Source organism: Phyllopteryx taeniolatus, chromosome 23, assembly GCF_024500385.1.
Source record: "Phyllopteryx taeniolatus isolate TA_2022b chromosome 23, UOR_Ptae_1.2, whole genome shotgun sequence".
NCBI lineage: Eukaryota > Metazoa > Chordata > Actinopteri > Syngnathiformes > Syngnathidae > Phyllopteryx > Phyllopteryx taeniolatus.
In genome coordinates this window covers 3,328,027-3,346,513 of record NC_084524.1, presented here as the reverse complement: position 1 = coordinate 3,346,513, position 18,487 = coordinate 3,328,027, and the positions used below count along the sequence as shown (strand labels likewise).

General features: G+C 44.9%; 2 protein-coding genes across 6 annotated transcripts; one reads left to right on the top strand and one right to left on the bottom strand.

The window, feature by feature from the left end:
• Positions 1–211: 211 nt before the first annotated feature.
• Positions 212–8,378, bottom strand: trip6 (thyroid hormone receptor interactor 6). Of its 2 annotated transcripts, none has more exons than XM_061764101.1 (10): positions 8,174–8,376; positions 6,677–6,881; positions 6,245–6,348; positions 6,054–6,167; positions 4,868–5,398; positions 4,096–4,192; positions 3,849–4,018; positions 3,471–3,649; positions 3,271–3,391; positions 212–1,589 (listed from the first exon to the last, which is right to left on the bottom strand). In XM_061764101.1, the coding sequence occupies exons 2-10, from the start codon at positions 6,870–6,872 to the stop codon at positions 1,458–1,460; spliced, it is 1,644 nt and encodes a 547-aa protein (XP_061620085.1). In that variant the 5' UTR covers positions 6,873–6,881; positions 8,174–8,376; the 3' UTR covers positions 212–1,457. The 2 variants fall into 2 exon arrangements, with proteins under 2 accessions (XP_061620085.1, XP_061620086.1); XM_061764102.1 differs by lacking the exon at positions 212–1,589 and adding an exon at positions 1,611–2,736 and having other exon boundaries at positions 8,174–8,378.
• Positions 2,637–17,892, top strand: bcl6b (BCL6B transcription repressor). 4 transcript variants are annotated; one of them, XM_061764104.1, is made up of 13 exons: positions 2,637–2,729; positions 4,837–4,879; positions 12,652–12,734; positions 13,089–13,279; positions 13,638–13,856; positions 14,460–14,582; positions 14,676–14,823; positions 15,004–15,170; positions 15,263–15,342; positions 15,494–15,589; positions 15,709–15,839; positions 16,759–16,896; positions 16,991–17,892. In XM_061764104.1, exons 1-13 carry the CDS (start codon positions 2,652–2,654, stop codon positions 17,129–17,131), a joined length of 1,638 nt encoding a protein of 545 aa, XP_061620088.1. In that variant the 5' UTR covers positions 2,637–2,651; the 3' UTR covers positions 17,132–17,892. The 4 variants fall into 4 exon arrangements, with proteins under 4 accessions (XP_061620088.1, XP_061620089.1, XP_061620090.1 ...); XM_061764105.1 differs by lacking the exon at positions 12,652–12,734 and adding an exon at positions 4,287–4,339; XM_061764106.1 differs by lacking the exon at positions 15,263–15,342 and having other exon boundaries at positions 16,991–17,138.
• Positions 17,893–18,487: the final 595 nt, after the last annotated feature.

Sequence of the window (18,487 nt, the reverse complement as noted above, 5' to 3'; positions counted from 1 at the left end):
CAGTTTCACTTTGGGGTGCGCTCACCTTTGTTGCGAGGGGTTTAAATGTGAATGGGTGTGTGTTAAGTTATTTTGCGGGAACTAGATTAACACACACATACAAGGTGTAGAGTGACTACATTGTCGCAAAATGATCTAAATTGAATAAATGTTGCGCTTCGTTGAGTCAGTCACAAGACACTTCTGCTTTTTAAAAAATAATAACAATAACAACAATAATAATAAATTTATTCGGTTGCCAAAAAAGGACACGCTGCAGTACCGTGAGCTCCACTTCACAGCATTTCAAATCGGAGACACCCTCACACCCAAAAAAAAAAAAAAAAAAAATGCCAAAGCTACATGGCTGATTGTGCAACTGGACAGAACATTCTGACTGAAAAGACGCGTAAACAAACAAACAAACAAAAGTTATTGCGATCATTTCACAAGAGCGGGATCAACAATCTGACTGAAAAAAGGTTTTTAGCCCTTTAGGACACAAATGCAACAGGAAGGGGACGGTAGCAAATACTGTAACTGCAAAGGCTCACAAAATTTTGGAGCGCAAGACATGAGATGAGGGGGGGGGGGGGGGGGGGGGGGGGGGGGAGAAATTAATTGTTGCAACAACATCGATAAAAAGTGTGCCCAAAATGCTCAGTTGTGGCCATGAAATCCCGAAATTTGGCATTTGCTCACGCAGATGTCGAGGTGTTCCAGAGACAAAATTGAATATTTGGCGCGTACGTACCCAATTCGTGGCACATTACATATTCCGTAGCCATAATTTGGTATTTTATGGCCACAAATGATTTTTGCAGTCACACATATTTCATGAAAAAAAATGTTATGTACATTCTATTTCTATTGCAGCCACAATTCCAAAATGTGCCCCCGCATCTCATGTGTGCGCCTCCATCCGACGTAAGTGCAAACATCCACGTGGGAGGAAGAAATCCAGATGTGTCATTTTCCGTGGCTGTTTTCACCCTGTTTTCCTTTCTAACCGCCGACTTCATCGCACCGTTCTGAGTAACAACCCCGAAAGATTTTTTGTTTTTTCTTTTTCACATTCGTCACGGCTAAAACTTCTCAAACCAATTCACTGTTAAATACTACATTCCTTTGACCTACAATTCTACGAGGCTACGACACGGCCTGTTCAAATGTAGAAGTCACAGTCAGCGTGTTCTGAGGCAATCTGGATTGTTTTTTTTTTTTTTTTCCTGTCATCCTGCAGTTTGAAATTAGTGTGCAAGTACTTGTGCGCTGCAGGACGAAATATGTACCAAAATATGACGACGACTACTACCTCACTGCAACGCATTTGGATCAGTAACACAACACACAGACGAGCAAATAATAGAACAGAAAAGGGGGATTGGGACTGTTAAAGCTGTGTGATGTACAAAAAAAGAGAGAGAGAGAGAGAGAAAAAAAAAAAAAAAGCTGAAACATGTCCCACAGCGCGTCGCTCAACAGTCCGTCGAGATTTTGGCCGAGAGGTCCTGGATCCGCCGGGCGCTGCAGCCCTTGCACAGGATGTGGCCATCCAGCGGGTAGCAGCCACGACCTTCGCCCTCGGAGGACAGCAGGAGGCTGCATTCCTGGTCAAGACGAGATTACGGTCAGCCCCACGCCAAACCGACGCTTCGGGTGTGTTGTCAGCATGTTCTTCCGTTTTATTTGTCTGGCCGCGTGTGCACTTCCGGCGCCTTGTGCAGTAATTGACAAAGTGTAAGAAGTGTCGCGTTTGGAATGCCGCCAACACCTGTGAAATTGCTTTTGTTCCGCCGCCATGTGCGTTACGGAGACTTGACGTCATGCGAGGCGCCGCCATGCTTCCGGGTTTCCATCTTCACCGGGTGGAGTTATCGGGGAAAACTATTTGCTTTTATATCAACGAAAAAATGGCGTGCGGACGTCACGGAGCTCAGCACGCACTGCAGCCCGCATTTAGAGTCGCTGTTTTTGAACTGGAGGCCATTCTACTCGCCACGTGAGTTCGCGTCATCCATTCTGGCTGGCGCGTTCATTCCGCCCCGAGCTAACACGAACGCCGCACCGCTAACGCTCGCTGAACAAGTCAATGAAATTGGGGGGAAAAAAAAAAAAAAAACACCCTGACTCACCCCTCATTATTCTCGGGGGACTTTAACAAAGCTAAACTCGACCACGAACTCCCTAAATACAAGCAGCACATCGACTGTCCTACCAGGGAAAATAACATTTTGGACCACTGGTCTACTATGCAAAAAAAAAAAAAAACACATCCCGCGCCAAACTTCGTGCAGCCCTGGCCTCGTCTGAACACTGCTTAATTCATTTAATACCGTCGTACAGGCAAGAACTTAAATGCGCGAAGCCGATAGTGAAAACAGTGAAAAAAGTGGACCAATGAAGCGAAGATGGAACTTCAAAGTTCAGCTGGCAAGCCTGGATGAATATGCGGACACTGTCGCATCCTTTATCAGTGACTGTCCTCTCTCCGCTGCTCTTCTCTCTCGACACGAACGAGTGCACCTCAGCGCACCCGGCTGTCAAACTCCTGAAGTTTGCGGATGACGCCGCTGTCATCGGCCTCATCAAGGACGGTGACGAGTCTGCATAGCGACAGGAAGCGGAGCGGCCGACGCAACCTGGAGCTAAACACGCTCGAGACTGCAGAGATGATCGTGGATTTCAGGAGGATGGTCGGACTTGCACTCTTCATCCCGGTCACCGGCTCTTCCGGCTCCTTCCCTCAGGTAGGCGCTACCGATCAATGCAAACGAGAACTAGCAGACATTCCAACAGCTTGTCCCCTCTTGCGATCAACTTCCTAACCTCCAATTCCATTGCAACATGCTGACAATTTTTTGACTTGAGTTCGTTGTCACATTTCTGTGGGGCCAATTCTATATTACTCGTGCACTCGCTGTCGTAGTCTCGCCACGCTGCACTATTTGCATATCTGTTGTTGACCGATACCGGCCACTCATGCCAGCGTAGCATCTGCTCCATTTGCACACTGATTGAGGAGTATCTGCAACATTTGCACAATCAACATTGTCCCAGATTATCGCGCGACTCGTCACTTTAAACCGCATACGCTCCCGGAAGTATCGGCGCCCTTTGCACAACGGTCATTGCACCGGACTATTGCAATATTAGTCATTCGAAGTGCTCTAAGTGATAGAGGACTCCGCATCTTTTTGCACAATTGTAAAAAAAAAAAAAATAGATAATTGAACTCCTGAACACAAACAAAGTTCAGGCACGACCAAGGGGCAAAAAGTCGCGACTCACCTCACAGACGTAACAGTTGACATGAAAGCTGCGGTCCAGCGCGACGATCCTGACCGTCTCCTCCTGACCCGCCTCGGGCATGATGGGCTCACCGCACACAGAACAGCGAGGCGCGTACTTCCTATCAGGGATGGGGGGGGGGGGGGTCACAGCTTGGTTTAGCGGCCGCCCAGTAAACGTGCGAGTGTGTGTGCGCGTACCTGTGAAAGTCCTCGATGCAGTGTATCTGCGAGGTGGCGTCCACCGTGAAGGGCACGCCGTCCAAGCAGCAGTTACACACCACGCATGTAAAGCAGCGAGGATGGTACGCCTTCCCCATGGCACGCAGGATGCGGTCTAAAATGGGCTTGGAGCACTTCGAACATTGCTCTAATGTACTCTGACGAGAGAGGGAAAACAGTTTCAGTTAGATGTCCTCGCGGCATTGCGTACAGAAAGCCGTTTTTGCATTTATCTGGTCGTGTCTTTTTCCCCCCCCCCCCACCACTACTGACACTTTTGGCCTTCTCGTAAGCGATCAAACCTGACTAGTAAACTGTGCTGCTTTCCGTAATTGCGAGCGCGGTGCCGTCACTCACAATGTAACAGCTCTCGCAGTAGCTCTTCTTGTCCAGGGCGTAGAAGGGCTGCCCTCGCAGGCGGGCGTGGCAGGTGATGCACGTGAAGCACTCCACGTGGAACACCTGCTCCATGGCGATGCAGCCGCTGCCGTCGCCCACTACGTTGTCGCCGCAGCGAGCGCAGCGGCCTGGAAGCGGGGGAGAGCGGAAACGGTTGGGACGTTTGTTTTCTCGCCGGGGTTCCTGACGTGCTGCCGGGTCCTACCAAAATAATCGTCCGCGGGCGGGTGGTTCATATCGTATACGAGCTTCTTGGTGAGGCGATCCAACTCCTCTTCTGGACGGGTTGGCGCTGCCACATGCTGAACAAAAAAAGCAAAAAAGAATTATTCCATTTCACTCAAGTATTCAGACGATTATTATTTATTTGTATCTTTGTTCATCTATCTATGCCAGCGACCTATAGTGACAGACAGAACAAGTGAATTTCTTCAACCGAATGGCAGAAGGTACATAATCGACTTCTTTTTTTTATTATTATTCATTTATCTGTAATTGGTTTACAAATATGGTTATTTACATTGAATCAATTGTGAATAAAAAAATGTCATTTTATTTGAACAATAAAGCAATTTAGTTCATTTATTGTAAAAAAATTTAATTCTATATACAATAGATTTACTGTAAATAACTACTAATCAATCTTCATTTAATTATTTATAATAGATTTATTGTAACTATTTGCACTAGAGCTATTGTAATCAACACATCAAATATTTGTATTTTATTATTTATAAGGTTTGTTGTATTTTTTTTTAATTTACAATCCCATTCATTTTCAATGTACACAATTTATTGCAAATAAACCAATCATAAATAATAAAACAGTTGAGTAACGGTTCGACATGTATTTCTTAATCTTGACTAATTGGTGAATTCATATTAATTTGAACTTTTTTTTTTTTGTCTATGATACATCTGGCCGATTTGTGGCTCTCGATCCAAGAGGCTCGCCCACCCCGATGTATTGCCCCCACCTTGCCGGACTGGTAAGCAGGACTCTGCGCCGCACCCATTTGATTATTTTCCATCCCTCTTTTGGACAAGGCCACCTTGCCGCCTCTTCCCCTCTGCATCTCCTGAGCTTGCGAGCCGGGGTGCGCTGGGTACCAGTCCTGCGGGCCGGTCTGAGGCGGCGGGCGCGGCGTGTGTTGGCGCGGCGGCGGCGGCGGAGTGTAGGCCTGCTCGGCCTGCCTCCCCGTCTGCGAGTAGGTGACGGGCTGGGCGGTCTTGACCTGCACGCTGAACCTGGGCCCGGTGGGGGTGGAGGCCGTGGTGTAGGACGCCGGCACGGGCTGCGGGTACGGCTTGGAGGCGGCCGATGCGTAGTAGTCCTGATGGTGGGAAGCGGCGTAGGGAGATGCGCGGTGCTCGCCGGAGTACGATGACGGCGGGTGGTACTGGGTCTGGGGGTGAGGAGGGTACCCCGAATTGGGTCGGCTCTGAGGCGGGACGGCGTTGTAGTGATCCCCTGAGAGGTATTTGTTGTAAGGCACGTTGTCGTACAGCTGCGGAGATCAAACAAAAAATGTTTCGTCCTTTCCCTGTGTACAAATAGAGTTGCAACATTTTGTCAATTTTCAAATTTGGTAGCTTTTCAAGGGAAGTGGTGGGAACTATTGGGAATAAACCAGGAATTTGCTACATTGATTAATGAGGGTTGCAAAGGGGTGGAAAACTTCCAGTAATTTTCCGTAAGGTTTACGCTAATTTCCCATGGTAAATTCAATTTGGGAAACTATTCCAGATTGGAACAGGTCTATCCGAATGATGGTAATTAACTGTGAATTGAGGGCAAATTAATGGGTGGATGTTATTTTTAAGTATAAATATAAGCATTCGGCTTTGCCATAAGCAGATATCCATCACATCCATGCAAAAGAGCCCAAATAATTAAAATCACTATCAAAAACGTGATAGTCGCAGGTACGCCAGAAAGTCAAAGTACCCTTGTACTTGCATGAAATGTGGTTGTTTTATTAGTAATTATGCTCAAATATGTGTTCAAATTATATTTAAGTTCCCTATTGTATTTATGTTGAATTTTATGTTCTTTGTGTATTCCCGTTAAGTCCCGTGGAAAGTTTCCAACTTTGAGAATTCCTGGAATGTTGCAACTCGACTCTGAATAGCAAAAGTGTAATGTAGCACCGCGTGTCGTACTTGCGTGCCGGAGTCCTGCGGGTGTCCGTCGAGGTCGGCCAGCATGGCGGTGAGCGAGTCGATCTCGGCGTCGATCTTGGAGTGATGGCCCGCGGTCTTGTCGGGGCCACGGTGCTGAACGAGAGCACGTTCCCCCGTTTCAAAAACAGACAGACTGAAGGTTCGGCGGGCGATGGCGACGAGACACCTACGATCAACTCGTAGCCGTCCCCGTGGGGGGTCCAGTTGCGCTCTTCTTTGGGCCCGTGCGGAGGGGCGTAATAGTGATCGCCAGGCGAATGATGAACGGGCCCGCCTTTGCCAGAACACAGCCAGTATAGGGAATGATTAAAGAGTACGTTTTAAGGAATATTGACTTTGTCGTTGCTTGTGTAGTGGTGCCTCGGACTTACAAACGTCCCAACTTTGAACAGACCAACTGTGTACAGATTGATTTTTTTTTGGGGGTCAGAATAACGAGTGAAACTAGCGAGGTTAGATCGAATCTTGTTCAAATCGATCACTGTCATGCCTCCTCGCAGAATTGCCCTAAAACGACAGACGATTGTCTGCACAAACAGCCGAGAGGCCAGTGACATCGAACAAGGCCTGAGGATGAAGCGATCCTCATTCCAGTGTCTTACCTGTTGGTCCGGTAGCCATGTACCGAGTCGCCATCCCTCCGTTCTGGTCATAAGGGCTATACTTGGGCCGGAAGTCAGGCGCGCCCTTCTTGTTGGGGGCTCGGTAGATAGCCGAGGCGGCAGGGTGGGACATCTGGGGGACGGCTCGTTCGGGACTATCCAGAGTCCTCGGTGGCAGCCAGGTGGGACCGGACATGGCGGTATTCTGCGGTGGATTGACACAGGGGGGCCGGTGAACCCAGCGGAAGGGACGCGTTGCACTTTTTTTCATTTCCCGTGGCAACGACAGCGCAAACAATGGATTTTCGGAGCAGGAAGGCAGCAGCCAGTTGAAAAGGTTTGGGGATTTCCAGCAGCGGGCCCCCCGAAAACACGCTGGACGCACAGTCACAGCTGGGACTCCCGTACCCTCGCCGCCTGCCACCCACAATGCTTATTGTCTTTGTGTGTTTACACCAGTATCGCAAGGATTTCCAAAATAGGAACTGTTGTGTAATGATAGCACCTGGCTCAAAACAATACAATCCTTGACAATTTAGTCCATTTTAGATTAAGAGTGGGGGAATTCATAACGCACTCAGACCGATTGAGAGAATTTGGGTCGTGTAGCCGTCATAAATCCTCATCGCTAAGAGGATTATAATGATGACGTTGTGACAATAACAAAGACAAAAAAAATAAAATAAAATATATATATATTGCCAGAAAAATGTAAGCTTTGCCACTTTTTATGTTATTTAATACGCTTAAGGGATATGATAAAGGACTTGTAAAAAGGTGACAAAAGCATCACTTTGGGCGGGAAGCGGGGTACACCCTGGATTGGTTGCCAGCCCACTGCAGGGCACATACAAGTACCCACTTTTATTAATTTTTTTTTTTTTTGCGTTTGTCCTCATTAGTTTAAAGCAGACATACTAACCCATATAATATCGCACTTAAATGTTTTTTTGATCACACTGTGTGGACGGGACAACTGTTTTGTACGAGTTTATGAATGTGTGAAATTTGACTTATTAAAAGCAGATGGCAGGGTGTCAAACAAGGAGAATCCGCTATTTCTTCCGTTTCTTTCACAGTAAAATTTGGTGACACAGAAAAGGGACTATACACAAATAAAAAAAACAACTTAGATGTAAGGCGGCGCATTTCAAATATTTAGTAGTGTACGTCGTGTACGAAATTCTCGCAAAGTGACGCACAATTCTGAAGTAAATGCATCTCACGCCTTTATTTTGAAGGCTTTGGCTAACAGCGTGTAGCTCGTTGGATGAAGCGTTTTGTTTTTTTTTCCCCCTCCGAAGATCGCATAAATAACCGAAACGTCACAATAACACATCACAATAGAATAAGCGTGAATAAATAAGAAATGTGAATCGATTCATAAGTGTTGAGGAAAAATTAAAAAAAACAAGATGACACCGATGTTGCCTGCAGGCTAATTTTCACAACACGAGCAAATTAAAAGAAATCAACAACGAAAGAATGGACGCTTACCACCAGAAATGTCGCACAGCAGTCCGACGCACGGCTCCCATGAAACCTTACAAGCGAAACGATGTAGCCGGCGAATAAAACTTTCTCTTTTTGCTCGGGTAGCGTCGTTAACCTACTTTTGCCTCGGATCGCGACCGGAGGCCTTCTTGGACAGGACCTCCTCGCGACGCATTCCCGACGTGTGACGTCAGCCGACGTGCGCGCACGCACGCACGGAACGCGAGAAGGCGTGGCAGGGGCGCGTGACCGGGGAAAGTTTCGAGAAAAACAACAAACAAACCGACTAAATCGGATATTTTCGAGATTATATTTGTAATTTTACGAAAATAGAAAAAAAAGGAAGTCTTTTTTCCCAGATTAAAGTTGTTATTGCAAAACAAAAACGATATATACGAGATAAAAAGTTACTCTTTCAAATAAAAAGTTTGAACAAAAAATCTGTATACTTGAATAAAAAGTTTCAAGATTGAAGAAGCACATAAAAAGCAGTATATTTTGAAATAAAAAGTTGCATATTCTAAATATTGAGGTCATATTACGAGTATATAGATGTTGATTTTTGAGATTTTAATTTGTATTACAAAACTGTATATTTGAAATATAAAAGTCACATATTTACAAAATATTTTTTTTTATGACAATAAAGTCATATCTTGAGTAAAAAGTAGCATATTTTTTAGGTAGAAAATTGTATATTTTCAAGATGCAAGTTGTAATCTAATAATGCAGTTGAATATGTTCAAGGTAAAACGTGGTAGCCAATATATTCAAAGAAAAATATGAAAGATTAAAGTTGTAATATTTGGAGAAAAACATCATAATAGGTGGACTTCAATCTCGAAAACATGCAACTGGAAAATATGACTTTTTTTCAGTGTTAAATCTAATATTAAAACAAACTATATATTTTTTTTTTTTCCAAAAAAGTGTCCCACTTTATTCTTGAAATATTACCACTTAATTGCAAAAATACACAACATTAATCTCATGTTGTTTTATTTTTCTTATCCTTGTTTATGCAACCGAATGCAGGATCACCGGCGCAACTGCAATTCGATTCATTTTATTCCCCTCTAGTTTCAATCTGATCGACCGCAACCAACGCACGCTGGCAGCGATCCCATTGAAATAGGCGCGTGCATGTATTGCATATTGCCAAAACTCGGAACAAACAAGGCCGGGGCTCCCCGGGATATCCCACTCTTCCTCCTCCGGTAGACGCTTGCCCTTATATGTCCACGCGGGCGCAAAGCTGCAGGAAGTCTTTGTTTTTTGTCAACACGTTGGATTCGGGCCTTGACGGATTCGGGCCTCGTGAACACTGACGCCCATGTGAAGATGCAGGAAGTCACCCCTCGCTTTGCCAACTGGCACAGACGGGATGGCTTCCGCCCATTGGAGAACCCGTTTAGTTAATGTTCTCACTTTTCCTTAACCGCCCCCCTTCTACTCATCCGTTGTTCTCACAATGCCTGGAAGCAGCCGAGACCCGCTCTGTTTTCTTTCACCCCGTTTTCCTTTGACTACAAAGCCCGCCACCGATCCAACGCTCAGTTGACAACTCCCATGGACACTCTATCTCTCTCTGCTTATTTGCTGTGTCGCAAAAAATGCAAATGTTGTCCTGCACTTCGTTGCCGTATACACGATGTGCTGCGGCAGAAATCGAAATTGCAAATGACTGGTCGTGACTCCGGAAGTCGAAGGATAAAGCACACAAGCATAGGTCAAAGTCGTACTTTCGAGAGTCACGTCGAAATATAAGGGAATACCATTGTAATTTTCAAGAAAAGGCATGTTAAAGTTGTATATTTGCAGGTTCAAAGGCATAATATTATGACATTAAATTATTATATTTTTTCAAGCTAAAAAGTCATTTTCAATGTTTCATTTTTTATGACACTAAAGTCTAATTTTTGAGTAAAAAGCAGTATATTGTTGAGTAAAAAATACATATTTTCAAGATAAGTCTTATACCTTTGAGAATGTCTCAATGCAAATAGAATAAAATCATGTATTTTTTCGATTAAAAACTACATTTTCAATTCAAGTTTTATATTTTCAAGATTAAAATTGTAATATTACGACTAAAGTTGCAATTTACAGAAAAAATAATACTACTAATAAAAAGTTGTTTTTGGGAGGATTTTTTTTAACAATATCTTTTTCGATTAAAATAGCTTTTTATGAGAATAAAGTCATACATCTCTAGTAAATAGTAGTACATTTCTGAGGTAGAAAGTTTTTTCGAGACAAAGTTGCATATTTTTGAGATTTACAATCCAAATTTGACAATAAAGTACATTAAAGATAAAAATCCTATATTTTTAATGTTGTAATATTATGAGATTAAAGTCATATTTTCCAGATTAAAAAAAGACGTTTTTTTTTTTTTTTTTAAATCAAATGCTGTATATTTCCGAGATGAATTTGGTAATATTACAAGAATAAAATTGTTTAATTTGGAAAAAAAGTCATATTTTCAAGATTTCCCAAAAAAAATATATATATATATATACTTTTTAGATTAAGATGCCCTTTTTTTATGCACGAGGCAGCGCTTCTTCATCTTGTGCCAGTTAATAAGTGTATCTTTGAACCCATCTTCCACCCAGTTTGAGGTAACTTTCTGCCCTTTTTATTTTACTGATATGTGAACCCGTGTGCCCCCTCCCCTGGAATCCCCCTCGTCACCTTTTCTCCTCCCTCGTCTCCTGCTTGCTTTATTATTGACGGATGTCCTGCGCAGGCGTTTTCATCCATGTCTCTTAGCGGCTTTGCAGGATGCATTTAAGTGTGTGTGTGTGTGTGTGTGTGTGTTGTGATGGGGGGCGGGGGGGGGGGGGGGGTTTCCTTCACATCTGTCGGCTTCATTTCGCTCAAAGCGGAGAAAAAGGTTGTTTTTCACCATCAAGGAGGAGGTGTCCCCCATCTCTTAGCGACGGTGCTGCCTCGCTTCCTTCCTCTTTGTCCTCACAACACGTCCGCCTCGTTGAACAGTTTTCTCAACGATTATGCATAAAGCCGTCGTTGGGTCAATATTTTCCTTTGACGTGCGAGCAAAACACGCCAGATAAAAGATACAAGAATTTTTATTTGATTTTTTTTCCAAAAAGAGGCTTTCAAGCAGTTGAAGTCAAACTGTCAGACTAAACATAGCAACAAGATAATGACACGTTTGGATCGTTTCAATGACCACATCACTTTGCAAGTGAGCGTAACTACAGGCTAACTTGCGAAACAAATAAATAATAATAATTCAAACCATCATGGTATCAAACCGCGGTTGTCCTAGTTATCGCAACATACACGGGAAGTCCGCCAAACTGTTTTTGGGGTTTGGACACGTGACGTTGGCAACGCAAGGGCGAGTTAGGACGTCGTCAAATATGGCGGCCCCTTTGAGATGCATGACAACTGATGAACTCCTCTGTTTATTTCTTATTTCGCGAACGCGATATCGATCAGAATCGTGTGTTGAGACTCGTGGTGGCACGTAAAACATTGCCGCAAAAATAAATGAATAGCTAATAAATAAATAAGCAAATGGGGGCTTAAGTCCCCCTTGAAGTAACAGATATTTGAACGCAAACAGTGAAGGAACACATGTAGACGGACAATATAACAATACTCACAGGCATCATTTTCTGTCAATAATTTGTCAAAATGACAATAGTATAGATATGAAACGCCTGATAGTGACGATATCGTCTTTATCCTAAGCTAAAAACGACTGATATTACAGCATCTTCGCGAGTCACTTAGTTGTGAAACTCTTCTTTATTTGTGTCTGTATGACTGTATTACAGTGCCCACGGGTGGCCAAGGCGAGCACACCAAAAGGAGCGCGGCGTGCGGCGGGAACCGATTCATGGCATTTCTGTTTATTTCAATAGGAAAAGATGATTTGAGTGTTTTTGAGTTTTCTCACGGGAAAGCGTCGGTTGGAGGAACCTTGGTTGGTTGTACAGTTTTTGGGGCTCGTCACAATCAGGCACGTAGCGCCTCTGACCGAGAATCCTCATTTTCAAAAAGATTTTCAACGGGACCCCCCAAGCTTTTTCCTGCCTTTCCTTTGGTCAACGCGACGGGGGTTTAGACAAACTAATAGCCCACTAAAAATACTTGGAGCCCACAGTGCTGGGCCAGGCTTTTTCCTGCGCGTGGGCCATTGAGGAAAAAGGAAGTACGAGAAGGCGGGTGGGGGGCGTTATAAAAGGGTTAGTGCCTCCCTGTGCCCTCCCCACACGTTGCTGCCGCCAGTGGAAGCGGAGGTGAGCTCACGCCCACTTTCTTGTTTGACTGGAGGAGCCTGAGGCGAAGGGCTTGAGGTCCGCGCGCGGGGAGGAGGGGGGGCACGCCGGTTCTCGTCCCTGCTGGTCGGGGTGAGTTGGGGGCAAAAGAAAAAGAAGAAGAAGGGAAAAAAAAAACATGCCAAAAATGAAAATAGACGTAAAATCAAGCTTTTCTTTTTCCAGGTACGAGTAGGGAGCTGGTCTCGCCTAACACATGTGTCTGGCACACTTGTGTCTATTTATTCGCTCGCTTACTGTACACCTTGGTAGGTACTTCATTTATTTCTTCATTAGATTTTGATTACATTGGTAGGCACTGGAAATTAGCGGTCCTTGAAATGGGGTACCATCTCCAAAAATATTTGGACCTCTACGTACCACCGTTATGTTTTTAAAAACCTGTACTTGCATAATTCCACTGACATGTGTTGCACATACAAGTAACTAAATCAATGTTTCAAAACAAATAGTTTAAATACAAATATATCGATCTTAAACGTTAAACACAACTGAACTGTACTTAGGCAGTGAACCGCTGCTTTAAATCTCATTTGTGCAGATGTCGTGTGCTGCTCGTTTTTGACGCTCTTGTTGTTTTTTTGTTTTGTTTTTCTTCACAGAGGCACACAATGGCGGCGGGAGCGGAAGGACCCGGGATGTCCGCCGGCTACGTGAAGGAATTCACCCGCCACTGCAGCGACGTGCTGCTCAACCTCAACGAGCTGCGGCACCGCGCCATCTTGACGGACGCCACCCTGGCGGTGGGCGACGCGCGCCTACGGGCTCACTCGGCCGTGCTGGTGGCCTGCAGGTAAGTGCGCCACTCTGGCATGCCATTAACAGCCACTCGTCAGCTGTGTTGTGATGACTTGATTGTTTTCTTTTTTTAATTGTGTTGTCGTCGTTGTTATATGATCTGCCTACAAGTTTTGCGCCAGCGTTTGTGTTCAAAAACCGCAACCATCAATGCTAACTGTTAGAATGTGACTGGCGTTTTTCCATGATGTTAGCATGAAGCTAAACGGACTCTCGTAAGTGGCATGTGGTTGTTTTGTTTTCCTTTATAAAGCGCCTCAACTCACCTCAACATACCGAGACGCCACAATTGCTGAGTCAGTTTTACCAGAAAAAATATATATATTTTCTGGTTTTTTTGTTTGTTTCTTCAGCGGGTTCTTCTATTCGCTTTACACGCGGCACACGCAGCACATGACCGTGTCCCTCCCCAGCCACCTGGAGCCCACCAGCGTCTCCCTCCTGCTCGACTTCATGTACACGTCCCACCTGCCCCTGACGCCCGCCACCGCCCCCGGCGTGCTCGCCGCGGCGGCCCACCTGCAGATGGACCACGTGGCGGATACCTGCCGGGAATTCATGCGGCTGCACTGGTGAGGTCCTGGCAGGGGAAGAAAGTGGGGAAAAAAGTTAAATAATAAAACTCTAAATGTATGACATTAAGTTATTGGTTGATTAATTATAATTACATTCATAAAAAATAAACATTTCCAATCGTTCTATGATTGAAATGAACTCATTTATTTGTTTCATCAATGATATAATGTAGGCGTTTCTTTACTTGTAATATTGTTTTCAAGTTTATTCATTTATCATCAAATAAATGTGTAATTGATTTCCTGTAATAAAATAAAAAAATATATAGTAAAATGATCCAAAATTTTTTATTTGATTAAATAGTTGTTAATTATAATTACATTAATCATAAATACAAATCAAAATAGAAATATTGGTTTTTGATATTAAAACAACTGCTTTATTTGTTGCATTAATTTAACCATTCCTTTTCATTTATATTAAATAAATGGTTCATGTATTTTATTAAATAACTGGTTAATTAGGTATAAGTATATGGAATTAATTATTATTTTATTATTAAAAAACTATTGAACATACACATTCTTTTATTATTTATTTTTTTTAACCTAATTTAGTATTTTAAAAATCAACTGCTTGCCATTTGCTTGATTTTATAGCCGGGAAAACATGAGCATGAGACACCCCCAATTGGAGCTGGACCCCAGGGTGTCTGTAGCCTCTGTGGCCCCTAAAGGTGGAGATCTGCCTCATCCTGGACCACAAGCAGCAGGGACAGTCAGGTAAGAACTATACCGGTAGCGTGTTTTGGTGTGTGTGTGTGTGTGTGAATGGTCAATGTGTTCAACCTGTTTTTTTGGTTTTTTTTTTTCAAGGCTCCCAGGGGAGGCCGAGGGGAAGCCCGGTTCGGAAGAGCTGAAAAAGGAGCCCGACTCGCCCCCTCCGTCTCCCGACAGTCCCGCGCGCTCCAGCTGCCAGCCCAGCTCCCCCGCGGAGTCCGAAACCTGCAGCAAAAATCTTGCGGTGAGTTCGGGCACAATAGACAATGACATTCTTCAAGCACAAAAAATGTGTTAAAAAGCCGAGAACGCCGATGTGATAGTCAGGGCTCGACGTTAAGTTCAGCAGCGGCGGGTAACGTCGCCACTTTCCAGGGATTGAACAACTGGCACTGTTTTATTGTGTTGTGTGTTATTTCCCCAGTGCGACACCAGAGCCACACTGGACCCAAAATTGTGCAACTGGAAAAAATACAAGTTCATCGTCCTCAACCCTCTCTGCGCTGGGACCTCAGCGAAAGAGGAGCCGCGACGCCACGCGACGGCCGTGACAAAGGCGTGGCCTGGAGAAGTGCCCGGTCAGATTGATAGGTAAGCGGCCGGGGGGGATCGGAGGGGAGGGGGGGGGGGGGCGGATTGGTGCGGAGGACGCCCGTCATCTCACATCGTTAACTCCCCGCCAGACAGGGGCGGGCCTCCTGCTACGAGGGTTCTGGCCGAGCCCCTCCCCTCGGGCCACCCGCCTCCGTGGAGGAGGGAACAGGTAACCTGCCAGATGTTTTCACTTCCTTGCTCTCATCCATCTTTCCTACCATTCTTCCTTCCACCCTTGCACCTGCAGACCCTCCCTCTCTTCCCGTCCTTAAATGGCTTCATTCAAAAAGTGTATACTTGTTTTTCCTCACACTTCACAGCTCCCACTCACTACCGCCGTCAGGCCGTCAAGAAAGAGAGCTACTCTATGCCTTGCGGTTCCCCGGGCAACGCTGGAGGCAAAACCGTCCCTTCAGGTCAGGCTCGCACGTCACCTGACGGAGATTTAGAATGCATGCCCTCGATTCAAAACAGTTCCCGAAACAGCGCTGCCAATCCAAAGTCCATTTCCCACAACAAATCTGAAACCCGGCAGGCGACAAGCCGTACCGCTGCAACGTGTGCGGCGCCCAGTTCAACCGGCCCGCCAACCTCAAGACGCACGCTCGCATCCACTCGGGCGAGAAGCCGTACCGCTGCGACACCTGCGGCGCGCGATTCGTACAGGTGAGGGTTCACGCGCACGGCTTTTAACCCTTCCATGACCAATACCGAAAACTTTGTATTTTATACATCCTTTGGACAATCGTTTTTCAAATAAGAGCCCAAAATGGTTCACATGTCAAAATAAGAGAACACAATAATGGAAAAAAAAAAACGAAGATTTTTTTTTCTCTCGCTATATCGCGGTTCACCAATGGCAGATTCAGTGCGTTACAGGTTTTTTTTTTGTTTACCATATTCATACCTCGCATAATTTGTGGGATTTTGAGCGTATGCTGTAATTTTCTGGGGTCGTAAAATAAACGCGCCCCAGCCTAAAACATTAAAACTGTTAACTGTAACTGCATCACTGTAAGTTTAAGAGTTTAAAAGGTGTTTTAAGAATATGGAAAATGTTTATTAGAGCATGGTACAGGTTAATCGGCATATGGGGACGTTTAACAGCTTTAAAATTTATTGAGCAGGTACATCTCAATAAATTTTAGCCTCCACTAGCTTAATGCTAACACACAATGGGAAACACCATAGGAACATGGGCTAACAATTAGCATCTATGTGGCAGTCTCGTTACCCTTTAAGCCAGGGATATCGGAACACAAAGCAGATCATACAACAATACTGATAGGCATATATTCTTTATCCTCAGCGAAGAACGACTAATATTACAGCCGTACTGAGAAGCTGAGAGAGGAGCTGAGTCTACAGGACAGTATAGCCGTAGGTCTGTCTTATACTGACCCCAGATCGCCAAGGCGCGCACACCAGAATTAGCAGCACAACTGAAGTGTGAAAGTGTGACAAAAAACACACACAGTATTTCTTTTCTCTATGTGCTCTGCTGATGGGCGGAGCGGGGGGGGGGTTCAAGGATTAACCCCGCAAATCCGAGAATGCTTGACCCAACATTGAGTCCCACTCCTAGGTCGCTCACCTCCGAGCGCACGTCCTGATCCACACGGGGGAGAAGCCGTACCCCTGTCACACGTGCGGCACCCGCTTCCGCCACCTGCAGACCCTCAAGAGCCACCTGCGCATCCACACCGGCGAAAAACCTTACTCGGTGAGTCCAGGGGTGGCGCGAGCTGAAAACAGGCGCGAAAAAAACAAAACAAGCTCAAGTCTCCATTTGGTTCTTATTCGTCTTTTTTTGGCAGTGCGAAAAGTGTGACCTGCGTTTCCGCCACAAGAGCCAACTGCGCCTTCACCTGCGGCAGAAGCACGGCGCCGTTACCAACACCAAGGTCCGCTACAGGGTCCTGAGCGAGCCCTACCCGCCCGTTCTGCAGGCCTGCTGAAAGAAAAGCTGACAATCCTGACATTTCACCCAAATTCGCTTTTTAAGAGTAGCGCGTTTAGCATAAGCCGTTGTTGGTCCTGAAAGGAGGTTTAGCCGCATGTAAAAAGCAGTAGCACACACCGAGCATCGCATTTGAGGAGACGAGGTCGGGAAAAAGTTGGCTTATAATGTTACAGGAAGTGTTTTTGTGGGTTTGTGAAGAGTTTGGGAGCAAGTGCCGAGACCGGGAAAGGAGCAAAGGGAGGTTTTGTGTGAGCGTGAGTACGTACAGTGGACCCTCGCCATTCGCCAACTCAACTACTTGCAACATGTTCTGTAGAACATGCTGTAGCTAAAACGATTCCGTGGTCTGGAGGATAGAGTTGAAACTATGAATATAGGCAGTTATAAGGGGGTGGTCCGGTGTTTGCGACTCTTTCGCTGTTCGCATCGGTTCTTCACGAATAGCGAGGGTTCTCTGCAAATGGTTTGAAGGAAGTTTGAAGGAAGTTAAAAAGCACTTGGAATCGGGATTGCGTCGTCTGTTGCTTGCACATTTGTATTTAACTCCACGCGTCTGAGGCCTGGCGCCCTTGCGTGTATTCTTTGAAATAATTTATGCAGCGATACCGACTCCGGTTAAGTCCAAGCGGGCAAAGGACTTTAATGGACATATAACTGTCGAAATGTTAAACTGTTGTTTCGAAACAATCAGGAAATGGATGGTTCATTTGCTGGACAAAGATGATTTGTGTCATTTGAATTAAATTGGAGCCTTGACATGTCTCTTTATTTCTTATGCGCAACCAAGCACTCGAAGAGAACTTCTTAATTATGAACCGATATGAAAGACAGACTGCATTTTTTTTTTTTTTTTAACAAAGTTGTATTTTTTAGAAATTAAAAAGAAAGCGATTTTGGAGGGGGTGGATAATTTTTTTTGGGGGGGAAAAATGTCCTTTTTTTCCAATTAGAGAAAATCATATTTATTTTGTATTGTGGTTATGTATTTTGAGAAAAAAAATTCATCTTTTTAGCCATTTTTTTTTTTGAGTAAGAAATATTTTCTTTTGAAAAAAAAGATATGAAGAATCTACTTTTTCCAGAAACAAATTATTTTATTTTTTTTCAGAAAAAAAAGGAAAACAAATCTATGCGGCACGGTGGGCGACTGGCTAGCATATCCGCCTCACAGTTCTGAGGACCGGGATTCAAATCCCTGCCCCGCCTGCGTGGCGTTTGCATGTTCTCCCCGTGCCAGGGTGGGTTTTACCGGGGCACTCCGGTTTCCTCCCACATCCCCAAAACATGCGTGGTAGGTTAATTGAAGACTAAATTGCCCCAAGTTGTGAATGTGAGTGCGACTGGTTGTTTG

Coding starts and splice junctions, on each gene's coding strand:
- bcl6b (XM_061764104.1), top strand. CDS start 2,652: ATGATCGTGGATTTCAGGAGGATGGTCGGACTTGCACTCTTCATCCCG. Junction 13,857..14,459: donor GAATTCATGCGGCTGCACTG/GTGAGGTCCTGG, acceptor TTGATTTTATAG/CCGGGAAAACATGAGCATGA. Junction 14,824..15,003: donor CCTGCAGCAAAAATCTTGCG/GTGAGTTCGGGC, acceptor TTATTTCCCCAG/TGCGACACCAGAGCCACACT.
- trip6 (XM_061764101.1), bottom strand. CDS start 6,872: ATGTCCGGTCCCACCTGGCTGCCACCGAGGACTCTGGATAGTCCCGAA. Junction 6,168..6,244: donor GGGACGGCTACGAGTTGATC/GTAGGTGTCTCG, acceptor GCTCTCGTTCAG/CACCGTGGCCCCGACAAGAC. Junction 3,392..3,470: donor TGCATCGAGGACTTTCACAG/GTACGCGCACAC, acceptor CATCCCTGATAG/GAAGTACGCGCCTCGCTGTT.